This window comes from Rhinolophus ferrumequinum, chromosome 22, assembly GCF_004115265.2.
Source record: "Rhinolophus ferrumequinum isolate MPI-CBG mRhiFer1 chromosome 22, mRhiFer1_v1.p, whole genome shotgun sequence".
NCBI classification, from domain to species: Eukaryota; Metazoa; Chordata; class Mammalia; order Chiroptera; family Rhinolophidae; genus Rhinolophus; species Rhinolophus ferrumequinum.
The window spans coordinates 47,127,077-47,141,101 of NC_046305.1; the positions used below are offsets into that span (position 1 = coordinate 47,127,077).

Genomic DNA, 14,025 nt, shown 5'->3' on the forward strand with positions numbered 1-14,025 from the left:
ATGGTTGGGTTAGGTGGTCCTGGTATGTGCTTTGATAGCCAATTCTGCATACCTCTGTGCTGCTTGGGTGACACAGTCCTGTCATCTCTAAGCCTTTGTCCCTGTACTAATCTCTTCCTCTAGACTGTGAATCCACTGATGTGAGGTGTCCGTAGAGCCTGGAATAGTCTACCACATACATAATATGTGCTTCATAAATGCTTATTGAAGGACGAGCAACGTCAATAAGCAATTAAGAAAGTAGAATCAGTGATGTTAGCAAGAAGTTAGAATAAGGTTTGGTAGCCAGGTTTTATCATTTATCTGTCTGACAAAGCAGAAATACTGTTGGGGTTAAAGAATAATTGACTCCATATAGATATGATATTCCACAGTTGAATGGCTGCAAGGAAATATACAATTTTAATAGCCTAGGTACAACTTCCTTTTGTTTACTTGTGTTTGACATATACAACTAGACTTTGGCAAAGTGTGAATCTAGGACTACTCCAGTTAGTGAACACACAGAAAAGCATTAATAGGATGACTTCCTCTCCGTGTGATGTATAAAAAGCAACCGAAGAGAAGATGTCTGTGCTTGAATACTGAAACACTGTCATGTGGAGGAGATTGGACTTTTCTGTGTGACACTTCCTCCCCGCCCTCTGCTCCCATCCCCCTCTCCTGGGCAAGGGTAGGACTAGGACCAGTGGATAGAAGTGATGGAGAGGTAAAACTCAACTTGATATCAGAAAGAATTTTCTAGTGGCCAAGCTGTCCAAAGAAGGAATGGGCTGCTGTGCGAGAGTTTCTCAGAGGTTGGCTGAGCAGTTGGTGGACTGCTGGAGAGGAAATTCACACATCTGATGGATGTAGGAGATACTGCTGTAGTTGACCTCTAATGTCCTTTTTACCTTGAAATCCTGTTTTATAACAAAGTCACAAAAGTAATTGTTTCTGTTCTTTCAATGTAGAGAGCAAGCTGAAAGTGAATTCAAACAGTCAAGTCCAAGAGGTCTCCATCAACTCCAACACTGACGTAGAATGTAGCATCTTGTCCCGGTCCACCGGAAACCTTCAGCTGGCCGTTATTTGGTACTTCTCTTCCATTTCCACCAATAATGCATCTTGGCTGAGGATTCTGGAAATGGACCAAACCAATGTTGTAAAATTTCACACCCCACGGGGAAAGCAAAAATTCTACATCGAGAAACTTTCCCAAGACTTGTTTCAGCTGCGCATTCTGAATATAGGAGACAGTGATCAGGGCAGATATCGCTGCTCTGTGCAGGAATGGCTCTTGTCTACAAACGGCACTTGGTACCAGCTTGGAGAAGAGACATCAGGTCTGACAGAATTGAAACTCAGGCCCACAGGTAAACCTCGTGAGTGTATTCTCACACGTCCTTCTGTAGGACTGCCATCTTCTCTTGGGCAAATGTTCTCTGGAGTGGTTACGTGAGGGTAAAAATATGACCCAGCGTCCTAGGAATAGTGTCCACCTACGCAATGTCCATAGGACCTTGTAGCCCACCAGAGGCAGCGAGGGTCACATCAGAGTCAGTCTGATGTTTCAAGACGACTGGATGGGAACAAGATCCCTTTGACTGGTTTGCTGATCAGCCTGGCAGCCTGGTCTACGCAGCTACCCAGGGTATCGTATCTCCAGATCTCTGTAATAACAAGCTGTGTCACTCCACTGGGGCTTTATTGTAATTTGGCAGAGAAAGAGTAATACGAAGCATATTTCTCCCACTGTGAACAGAAACTGTACAACTCTACAGGGATGTGTGGAGAAATTGCTTTTCAACATTTGGCTGCCTAAACAGAAGGCGAAGAAGAGTAGTTAACCATTGGAATGGCTTACTGAGGGAATCTCCTCTTCCTCAGGAGATCTTTAAAAATGTAACAAGCTCCATCCACTTGCGTTGGTCTAAGAGTGCTGTGGTCTAAATGTGGGCAGGGTTGCGTAGCTCTCTCAGCCTTAGGTCACCTCTAATGTTGATTAAAATTAAATGAATGTGAGGCTAAGATTTGGCAACTGGATAAGATCCAACAGCATAATGCAAATAAGTTAATCTAGTTTAGCACTTAAAATTCTATTTTCAATGTAGCATCAAAAATAAGATTCCAATAAGCACGACTGTGTGTTAGGCACTTAGGAATACGAAGATGTAAGGCACAGCTCTTGCCTCAAGAAGCTCAGTCTGTTGAGGGAGCAGGGAGCCCCTTCGGCTCCCCTTCTCTGTGTTCTTCAGGCCCTCCTTCCTTTCTCTGCTAAATGTGGGTGTTCCTCACGGATAGATCCTGGGCCTGTTTTTCTTCTTCTCGCGTTTGATTTTTCTCTTAAATACTATCTTTGGTTTCCACAATCACCTTCAGTGAAATAGCTCTAGGTCTTTATTCTTTAGGCCCGAACTCCTGAGCTCCAGATCTTTCTACCCAACTGTCTGTTGGACGTTGGACGTTCTTACGTGGATGCTTCAGAGCCCCTCACACCCAGCATGTCCCGAATCGCATTTATCCTCTCTGCCATCCCACAAGTCTCATGCACATGTTCGTATTCTCCATCTGTGTGGCTGGCATCCCTTCCTCCCAGTTGTGCAAGCCCAATATTGCCAGTGTGTGCATGCCCCTTTAAGGAGGCAGCCACTTCTGAGCTCAAGTCAACGCTTCCCAATCAGAAATGTGGGCCCAGCGTTGCCTGGTCTTTTCATATATCAAAAAAATGCCTCCTTTTTTTTTTTTTGATGACATCGTTCCATTTAAGAATGTTCAACACTAATTCAAATGCTCTTAAAATCCTGAGGGTGTCAAGCAAAACATATCTGGGTGTGGCTGGCTGGGCGTGGCCAGCTGAACATCCTGGTACAGAGTTAAGGAAGAGACCCCAGGGAAAGATACTGAGAAGGACGGGTCAGAATTGTGGGCGGGACAATCACATCAAAAAGAGAAGAGGATTTCAAGAAGAAAATGGACTTCCGTGACAAACACCACAGAGAGGACAAAAAAAGACTGGAGGGTGTTTTGAGCAGGGAAATTGGGCCCTTCTTGCAAACACTGGCCAGAGTATAGTGATGGGATTAGAAGCCTGATTGTAATAAAGTAGGGCGGAGTTTGAGGTGAGGAAACAGATAAAAATTAGTTTATCACATAAGCTAATATTTCACATGCTTTACCTTGAAGAGAAGGGGAGAGTAAAGATGGTGACTAAAAAGAATCCAGGCTCAGACAAAATTGTTCTTGTAAAGAGTGATTGACAAATGTGTCTGCAGTAGAGTTGAAAAATTAGTGCATGCTGTAATTTCTTTATTTTGTTTGTAACTACTCTGGCTTTCATTCCAAGTCTTCACCTGCTGGTTAGCAGGGAAAAATTTTTTCAAAAGTAAATGTCAAAATCTGTTTAAAGTGTATTCTAATCCAATAATTTAAATATTTTCCTTGAGTGGTGTTCTAACACGTGTATAAAAATGTTCGGTCTCTCGGATAGCCTCTTCCTTCAGTGTATAGGAGGAGAATAATATGCTGAAAATGAGGGGTAGCGGTGGAATACATGACTTAAGAGGAGGGCTGGAAATTTGGAATGGTCCCTAGGGGAAGTAGAAGAGGGAGGTGACCAGGGAGAAGTAAAAGCAGCAGGGGAGAACACCCACCAAAACTGGGTGGTTTTCAGAGGCAGGCCCAGCAGACAAGAAGTAGGGCTAAAGGAAGGAAGTGGCTGGTTTGAGTCATAGCAAAGAATTTTCTAGCAAATATGGCAGAAGGACAGGGGCCAAAGAAATGTGTTAAAGATGACGTACCTGATATTTGAAGATTATACGATGGCATCTCATCAACGAGAACTAGATTTTTTTTGTTTGAGAACTCGATTTTTTTATAGGAGGTGTCCAATCTAAAAATCTGCGTTCTTCTCTAACTTGCTGCCATTTTATTTCCTAGGAAGTAAGGTACGTGTCTCCAAAGCGTACTGGGCGGAAAATGCTACCGAGCATAGAGAAGTGGTCATTCCCTGCAGCCTGGAGAGCTCCGGCAATTCGGCCTCCCTGTTCTCTGTGATGTGGTTCCGGCACAGAGAAAATTCTAGAAGTGAAATGCTGGTGCACCTGCAGCATGATGGCTTGCTGGTGTATGGTGAAGACGGTCTCCAGAGGCACCTGTACTGTTACCGCTCGTCCCCTACAGATTTTGTACTGAAGCTTCACCGGGTGGAGATGGGAGATGCTGGAATGTACTGGTGCAGGGTGACAGAGTGGCAGCTCCATGGCACCCCAAGCAACTTGGTCAACCAATCGTCAGATGTGTCACAGCATATAGTGCTCACGGTGCTGCCTTCAGGTAAGCAGGGGTTAACCATGGCTCGTGGGCAGGAGAATCTCTGTTTCCCCTCCCGCTTTCCCACCAGCCTGCGTTTTGCTCCTTCTTTGGGCCCGAACACAATTTCAGACTCCCGCAGAAAATGACTTTGCTATTTCGTTCAGTAGTAACTCCGTTGGACACACCAGGTCTACATGAGATTTTGGCATAGACACTGAAATGTCAGGGGCATCTAGATGCTCCCCGCTTCCCCTCCCAAACAAACAAAAAAGCCATCCACATTATATCCCTTTAAATAACCAAACGATGTTTGAAGCTGACACCCGTACCTCTTGGCTGATTCTGGAATCTGAGAATACAGCTCTGCCGGGGGAGCGGGCATGAGGGAGAGGGACATGGTGACTTTACGTTTGATCTGGGTGAACCAAGAGCAGCTCCATCTAAATGCTCCCTGAGTCAGAAACAAAGCAAAACAAACAAGCCAAACCTTTCTCAATGATGCAGGGACAGGTTTCTTATCTCTCCCGGGACTTGGATGAGGACATCCATTTGGTGTGTGTCTCCTGATGGCGTCTTGAAAGGCATCAAAGGATGGACTGATTGCACCCTGTCAAATGCATTTACAGGCTGCAGAAAGGAGGGCAGCTGCTTGAAGACCACCGGGCAAAGGATGACCCTTCTCTGTGTGGGAAGGTCATCCTATTCAGCTGAGGGCACAGCTTCAGGAGGGATGTGGAACAGGAAATTGTGGAGGAGAAGAGGGCACCCTTCCAGCCAGTTCAGTGCCAAGCAGATAATAGGGATTTATTAAGCATTTGTTAATGAAAGTAAAAACTTCTCTCGCCAGACCAATAAATCTTTCCTGGCGATCAATGAGCTGGCAGATGTGGTAGCCAGCTTGTTCTCTGAGCCACTTCCGCCTGGTGGGGTTTACGGAGAAGGTGAGGGGTGAGCTACACACCAAACTTACAACGAAAAAGGGTCATTGGAGAAGTCAAGGTGCAGTTTTGGTTCCGTATACAAGTCACCAAAGATCTCATTTGGAGTCCCGATGGTTATTGGAACTCCCACATAGCAGCCAGCTTGGGTGACACTCCTTAGGAGGGAAAGAGGGCTGCCGAGAACATATGGAAGCTTCTGAGAAGTGGGGAGAGCTGCAGCCCAGCTATCCCAGCAAGGCTTCCAGAGTGGAAGTCAGCGTTCTCTGATTTGTTCCCTGGGGGTCCATCATCCCCTTCTCCTGTCCAGTCTTCAGCAGCAAGTTTCTCCCAAGTCTCCAGGCAGAACTTTTCTTCCTATCACCTTTTCTTGTATTCCAACAATTATAGGAAGTCCCACACCCCAGCGCGTTCCATCCATGTTTGCCCACTGGAATTTCTCGGCTCTGTAGAATCAGCAGTTTTTGCAGTGGAATAAATAGATAACAACTGTAAAAAGTATATATTCTGTAACTAAAAAGCACATCTCCTCTGAGCCAGATGGGATCCTTCCCGGCGTGTATAGACTGTTAATCTTTGTGGAATCCTTATCGAACAGGTATAAGGTTCTAAACCGAGGAGGCCTGGAAAGGAAATGTTAAAAATTGAGCGGTTTGTATCCTTCTCAATGGAAGCAGCTTGAAAGCCTGTGCCATGACAACCTGAGGGTTTTCAGTATACGTACAGGGCTCCCAACTAAATCCTTACAATATGGCATCTCACTTTCTCTGCCCAGATGTTCCTTTCTGGCAGTTGGGGAGATGAAGAAGTTCAGGGTTAGGAATCAGACAGGCTTAGGCTCTACCACCTACCTACCCTCTAGCTATGAAATCACAGTATCTATTTATCTATTAGGTTGGTGCAAAAATAGTTGCGGTTTAAAAGGTTAAAAATAATTGCCAAAAAACGCAGTTACTTTTGCGTATGAGATGCCACCAATTTAAAACCAATAATGACGTCCAGGGATGGACCCCTGAGGGACCCCACCATTTTGTTTTCAGGGGAGCCTATGAAGGAGTAGCTGAGGAGAGCCAGGGTTTGGTGGTAGCGCAGAAACCAAAGGTCGAGAGGGGATCGAGATGGAAGTGAGAGCCAACAGACAGAGCTAGTGCAAAGAGGTCAGTTAAAATACAAATGGAAAAATATCCACTGGATTTAACCACATGGGGCAATTACAGAAAAATAATGAGGGAAGTCAGACTGCGTGAGAGAGACGTCAAATACAGATGACACTTAAGAGCTTTGATGGACAGGGAAAGAGACGACCGTACCAAATGGCAAGAGGTGTCAGTGACACTTCTGTGTTCTGTTTTGTTTGGGGCTTGAGCACGTTTACATTCTAGAGGGGAAAGAACCAGTGGAGAGGAAGAAGATGAAGAGGAGGAGAAGAGAACAGATATAACTGACAGTCCAACATCTTGCACGAACACATACCACCTCCTGACTGGAGAGCCCCTTCCATGCCAGCTTTCCCTGGTCAGCATCTACTCCACCTTCATCTACTGACTTCACTGCCACTTTCTGAGTTGACTTACTTGATTCTCTTAGTCATCACACCTGTTTAACATCCATCGCCACTGTTCGACTGTACATTCTGAGATGGCAGAGACTCTTAGTCTTATTCCAGCACTAGCGCAGTGCCTGGGACATCCATAGAAGATGCTCAAATCATAGCATCTTCTATGATAGAGCATAGGGCCAGCTCTATGTCTTAATAAAGTCCAGGTCAAAGACTAGACGCTACCAATTCTCACTTCTCAAATGGTTTTCTACCACCCCTCTTTGGCAATTCCAGGTTGGGCTAGTGTAGGAACTCATGACAAAACCGTGGATCATATGGTTCAAGTGAAAGCACAGAGAAGTTAGGAGGCATTTCCCTGGGGGAATGGACCTTGCATTTTCTTCTCCATCTTCCTTTCTTAGCTAAGACTAAGCCAAGGCAGAGCCTCCAGTTACCTGGGTCTTTTAACCTCATCCTCAGACCCCAGACATAAATGTCTTATTCTAGAGCATTCTCTGTGATTAATTAATAGGCAAGACGATATAGGGCTTTCTGGGGACTGGATTATTTGTGGCAACATGGTTATTTGTTACTATTTCCTAGCTTTCATTTGGGTAAGGATATATTTAGAAAGTGGATCCTCAAAGGAAATATGTGCCCCCTACCACATTGAAGTTTCTGGAGAGACCATGCCACTTACCCGTGCTACCCCAGTGTCTCTACCGAGGCCTGGCACATAGCGCTCAACAAATGCTGGATGAAAGAACGAGCAAGCGAGTCTTCAGTGGGTAGAAACAGGTTGCTGTCAGATTCACTTATTCTGGGATGCATTTGCGTCAGGTTAGGTGACCCTGCTTTTGTTTCTTGCCAGGAGCCAACTCTCCCCACGGCCACACATAGCGTAGTCAGTTGTCCAAGTTTTGGTTGGGGTGGGGGAGGAGTCAGTTGTCCCCTGACTATCCCATACCTTTCTCCTTCTGAAGTCAGTCTTTCTGTGGTAATATCAAAAAGGAATGTTCCTCGTGATGTGTTTGGCTGTGGGTGAAAGAACGTTATGAACTACACCTCATGATGAAGGGTTCTCGTTACGTTTTTGGCTCTGTCTTGCAGGCCTTGTACATTGAGCCTTGGGCACTTACTCAGATTAATTCAAAGTGCCAGATCTTAATGGTTTTGAATGTCACTAATTCGAATCCAGATATGGGTGAGAGGCAGATGGTGGGAAATGGTGACTATGGGAACCAGGGCAAACCCTGCCCTCCCGGGAGGGGTAATATAGAAGCACTGGAGCGGACAGTTGCTAGCTGTTGGCCAATTCTGCACTGCGAAGAGCACACTTTGCCGTCCTTTAATGGTAGACTGCGCTAGGCGGAGCTGTCGCCTCCCCATTAAGATAACCCAGCCCTCTGGCAGTCCCTCCTCGCTGCAGGTTAGCGTGTCCGTGGCAGAAAAGCTAAGGATCAGAGTTCTTTCCCCTTCTGTGTGCTGGACCCATCTCCCCATCATCACTCACTCCGTCATCCAGCGACAGTGCTATGTGGGTGCTGTAACTCGCAGCTCAGTTTTCTGTCTCCCATAACTGGAACAGGAAGCCAGAGTCTTCTAAGCAAGCATTCGACTCTCAGCTGAATGTCGCCCAGTCCTGCGCACAGAGGGCTCAGAGATTTAAGGGAGAGACTTGACCAATGATTGCACATGACCAAGCCTGTGGCCCCCAAGGGAGGAATCAGCAGGTCCAGCTATTTTCTGCCCAGTCTTTCGGGAGAATTTTGCCTGTGATTTTCCTGACTCTCTCAGTAATATTCTGGCTAATATTTATCCGTTGCTGACTCAGCAAATGTGCTAGGCACTATGTTAGGTGCTGTATTCTCTCATCACGATGCTGGAAACTATTATCCCCGTTTGATTGATGAGGAAACTAAGGATGACAGAGGAAAAGCAACTTGTCCAGTCTCAGTAATGGAAAGTGGAAGAGCCAGGATTTGAACCCAGCTCTCTTCAAGAAGTAGTAGGTACTCAATCACTACTCTGCACGTGAGTTGTGGGAAGGATCAAGGCCAGGACTCTTACCCACTGGTCTCTTCAGCTCCATTCTCTTTCAGCATTACTGTCTGTACCTCCTTCTTAACCATATTCCTCCAAATGGATTCAGATAAGACCTGGGGGAATTACTGTATTCAAGCAGGGCCGTGGAGAGAGGGGTCAGATAAGATGTGGAGAGGGGCTGCTAAAGGATTCAAAATTTAGCTTCATCACTGCCCATCCCTTCAAAAACAAAAACCAAATTTAAGATGTTGAATATGAATGAGACCAGAGAAAATCTAGGCAACAACTGTAGCTCCTCGCCAGCCCAGTTCAGAGCTGCCAGCCTCAGGTTCGGTGATGATTGTTACTCGGTGTCACAAGATGGCAGCCGCCCTTGGGTTCCTGTGTGTGGAATTCACCCGTGCAATTGATTCATTCATCACTCTCCACTGATGACCTATGGACAGAGTGCTGCGCAAAATGAAAAGATGCGTGAGACTTAAGACCTGTCCTCCAGGAGTTCACAATGCAGGAGTTGGACCACTGTTTAGATTCTTTCTAGACTTCCAACAAAGAGACATTCTTCAAGGTGCAAAATGCATCAGGAATGCCGAACGTGAAATTCTTCCAGCGTGAGGTTGATGGAAATGACCTCAAAACCTGGTGTTTTCATCTCTAAGAGTCTGTAATCCCATGAATCCTACAGCTTAACCTTTGAAGAAGAAATTGCTTCTGTTATTACAATTTTCCAATGCAAGCACAGCTACTGTTAGCATCCGATTTTTCAGAACAGCCCTGCTTTCGAATAGCCTGTCACAAATAAATGTAGCTGGTGTCTCCTTAAGCATGTGTCTGTCTGCCTCAAGAGACTATAAACCCAGTCCTTAGAGTGATAACTCAAAACACTGTTTCCTGGAGCCTGTGGTGGTTGCAGTCTCTAGCCTTTGTTTCTGTAGCTGTGTGGCTGGGACCCACTTTGGGGCGGTGCTTGTGTGCTCCCCGTGTCTGTGTGCTGACACCACTTCCCCGCGGGCTGCCCCTGTCGATTGGATACCTTCAGCAAGCCTGTATGTGGTATCTCCTGCCCAAGTCAATTCAATTTAATTCAGATCAGCGAAAGTTAGCAAGCCCGTGTGCTAGGCACTGAAGCGGATATAGAAACAAATGGCACCATAAGACATACTCCCATAACTATGATGGAACAAAGGAGATGGTTAGAAGGGAAGGAAAGAGGTTGAAACAGTGGTGTGTGGGAGGAGGGTAGAAGAGAAGAAGTGTGCCTGAGGCGAGGTGGGACCCGGAGGAAGTGTGATCTGAGCTGGGCCAGAAGGACCAGAAGATTGGGGTGCAGAGAGCGTGGGGGCGGGGTGGCAACAGTAAGAACAACACAGGAAAGGAGGTTAATGGATGGCATCTTGGGAGTGGGAGAGCAATTTGGTGAGTCAGGATGCCATGGTGCTGTTTTATGAGGACAGTGCAGAGTGTGTGTGTGTGTGTGTGTGTGTGTGTGTGTATTTAAGAAGCAGCAGTGGGAATAACTCAGTTAAAAATTCAGGACCTGCAGCAGAGTTGAGAACGAGGATTGAATTATAGATATCTTTTCTGAGGAAAGAAGATTAAAGGAGAGGTTTTCTTGTCTGTTTTGTTTTTCTTTCTGGCTGTTCTTTTAAGTAGGTCATCGGAACCTCCGGTGGTTGGAAGTTGCGGGGCGAGGGGGAGTTAGGTTGGGAGAGGCCCATTCTGGAGTTCTGGTCTCCCAGCACCCTTCCCTTTGCTCTTCGCATCTCATTGAAGGGGCTGGTTGCTACCTGGCCCTGTTATTTTTAATGGAACTTGCCTGTAACAATAAATCCCAGAAGTGTTTGTAATTGAGTCGTACAAATAAGTCAGAGACTAATCATTCTCTCTGTTTTACTCCTTTTGGTTGCAGAGCCCACGTTTCTTTCCAGGATCTGCTCATCAGCCCCTTTATTCACTTTCATATTCATCTGCCTCTTCGTTCTGTTCATTCTTCTGCTCATTTCCCTCCTCTGCTTATACTGGAAGGCCAGGAAGTTGTCGACACTGAGCCGAAATGTCCAGAAAGATAAGGCTCTCTGGATGGACTTGAAAGGGCCAAGAGACATACTCACAGACAGAAGTGAAGAGGAAAATGATCACTGAACCCGAGAGGCACCTGCGATCCTGTGGGCAAAGGGGGAATTTGGACTCGGACAGCCCGGGATGTGAGGTGGCTGAGCCCTGGTTCTGCCCTTCTCTGTGCTTGTGGCCCTGGGTGAGTCACCTCGGAATCAGAGGGCACCTTTACGAAGAGCGGATGCGGAGCCAGGCACTGTTCCGTGTGTCTTTGTGTGTGACCTCATCTACCCCTTACAGCCTTCCCAGGAGCGAGATGGCATCATTACCCTGTTTTACGTTCATCACACCTCCTGGAGGTTCAGGTTCCCCATCTGTGAGGAGAGAAGTGCCCCCCTCACACAGCCTCTGGGGATTAAATAAGAAAGTGGATCCTCAAAGGAAACATGTGCCCCTACCACCAACTGGGGGAGGGGGACGCTTCCCTCTGCTCCCCTCCTTTTTTACCTCACTGATTCCCTGGAAAACACCCAGCATCCATTCACGCTGGCTCTAGGTAATCTTTTGCCTCCAGATAAGAGGTGTAAGAAAGGGTCTGATGTCTATAAGGTGAAAGGAATTGGGAATATGCCCTTCGGTCCATCACATCTGCCTCTCCCCCAAAAATGTGACAACGTCCAAGACAGAAATCCAGTTTTTTTCCTCTATCCCATCTATAAATGCCACTCAAGAGCAAGCTCTACATAGTAGGTCCTTAGTCAATATTGGTTGTTGGATGAAACGATAAAGCATTTCGTACCCTGAGTTTCTTTCTTTCTTTTGCTTTTGTCTGTAAGACTTACTAAGTCATTGCTAACGAAAAACTTTTTTTTTTTTTTTTTTAATTTCGCAACAGTGCTCCAGGCAGCCCTACCCAAGGCCTCATATTCTGCCTTCCTCCAGACACCAAAAGGGCCATCTGGCTCCTGGCTCTTAGCCAAAGCTTTATTCTCTTTGACCTGACAACACTAGGTGCTAGGAAAGGGTGTTGTGGCAGTTATTTGGGGGAGGAGGGGTCAACAGTGCCACCATCCCCTCCCACTCCAGCAGGGACTAAGAGTTCAGGGCAGCAGTGAGTCAAGCCTGGGTCCTCAGTATCCCCTATTCTCAGCCAGGAAAAGTCCTGGGGGTGGGGGATGGGTAATGTCATGGCTTAAGGATTTTAACAACTGTCCCCTAGGAGATCACAACTCTCCCCTCTGGCCTGAGGTCCCCTCCCCTTTGTTTCAAAAGCTGCTCAGGCTCTGTTGTAGGCAGTAATGAAAATCAATCAGTGTCCCCTAACAGACGTGAGAAAACACATCTATTTATTATCTATATGACCAAAAGCATTGCTTTAACGCTTGGTAATTTGCATTTCCACGGAGAGCAATTTATTTTTAATTATTTTATCAGGCACACACATCCTCTCCAAACGTAATTAGTTCCTTTGCAAGGGGATTATTGGTGGCTATGAGAACTCCCACCGTAGATTTACCAGTTCCTTCAATCCGTCTCCTTTATGGCCTCATTTGAAATATTCCAAACGGTTCCTTAAACATGGCAACACGTTAGTTTCTTCTCTCTCAGGAAAGGGAGTACGTTTTTCAGAAACCAAAGCTACAGTTACGACTTCTTAGAAAGTATGATTACCCCCTCCTACTCCCCACCTGTTTTTCCAGAAACCTGCATTTTAATTGGGATATTGAGGGAAAGAGAGCTGAACGGAGCCAGCGAGAGAATCAGAGTAGATTGTGGTGCTGCACCCTTGCCCTCTTCACCTGGGTAGCGCCTTCAACTCTTAGCTCAACCACCACTTTTCCGTGTTTAAATCCAGCACAGAGCTGCACAGACCAGACACTCAAATTTCCAGCTGTTTCCCCAGAGCAGACCCTGGGAGCAGCCCGTGTGGGCTCAAGGATAGTGTGGGGTCCAGTGATGACTCAAACAGACAAGCAGACATGGCCCACTACCCTGGAGTTATCACCTTGTTTGTTGTGGATCCTTTCAATGGGACCTAGAGCTCCTTAGATTTTCGAAGGAGCCACACTACACTTCTTTGGCCTGTAGTGAGTGTTCAGGCGACTAAAGCCCCACTGTCTTCTTTTTTCTTTTTTGAACTTCTAGAACAAAATTTGTTTTCACCCAACTCAGTACACGAAACCTCTTCTGGCTCCAATTATGTCCTTGTTCATTTTCGTTTTTAAAACTTCATGGAGAACTTCACTTTGACTTGTTGATTTCCACTTATCCATTCTGTGTCACCACCTGGTTTTCCCTTGAGCTTCTTATGTTATAAATCCTGCTTGGTGACAGGACAAACCTTTGTCTCAGGAGTTGGCTACCCAAGGGCCAAAGGTAGCCCACCGTATATTTTTTTAAATACGGATTGTTGGAATACAGCCACTCCCATTTGCCTACACAGCGTCTATGGCCGCTGTCATGACACTTTGCTAGAGCTGAGCAGTTGCCACGGAGACTGTATGACCCACAAAGCCTGAAATGTTTGCTATCTAGCTCTTGATGGAAAAGTGTGCCTACCACACTCTCTATTAGCAGCTAATGTTCTATCTGTCTTAGCCATGTATTCTGTTCCTGGGAAACTTGATTTGACCTGTTATATCTGTGTCCATTTATATATCTGATTAATTTAATAAATAACCTTAGCCTCTCCGTACTGGTGTCTAGTCCAAGCAGTGTTGAAGTACGGGTCTTCTCTACCAACTCCTACCAGAGATGGGAAACTCCACATCGTCCTGCTGCGTATTTAACTCCATGTGGGACAGGAGGACACAGAGAAGAATAAGGCATGCACAGGTTCATTATTTTCAGTCTATGGAGATATCTATAGGAGCAACTGATTTATGGCAGCACGTGATGATAGAAAGTCATGGGCCGTAATAATTTCTTACAATTGTGCAGGAGTTATTATTCATCATCTCAGAGTTTCACGGCATCCCCATGCGAAAGGGATTGTTATTCCCATCCTGCAGGTAAGAAATTAAAGTTCAGAGAGTTTGGGATTTACCCAGGATCACACAATATGCAGAAGAATTCCACCATAAATACTATGCTCAAATCCACTGTGATGGGGAAAACCAGGGGGAAAGAATATCCACCTTACATAGTTGATTT

General features: G+C 45.9%; 1 protein-coding gene across 1 annotated transcript in view; it reads left to right on the forward strand.

Annotated features, from left to right (window-relative positions):
* CD101 (CD101 molecule) overlaps positions 1-13,233 on the forward strand; it is a 33,356-nt gene extending 20,123 nt beyond the window's left edge. Inside the window, exons 7-9 of the mRNA XM_033094075.1 lie at positions 954-1,355; positions 3,919-4,314; positions 10,727-13,233. Of these exons, the coding sequence (XP_032949966.1) occupies positions 954-1,355; positions 3,919-4,314; positions 10,727-10,959 (1,031 nt within the window). The 3' untranslated portion in view covers positions 10,960-13,233. The remainder of the gene's footprint in view (positions 1-953; positions 1,356-3,918; positions 4,315-10,726) is intronic.
* The last annotated feature ends 792 nt before the right edge of the window (positions 13,234-14,025 follow it).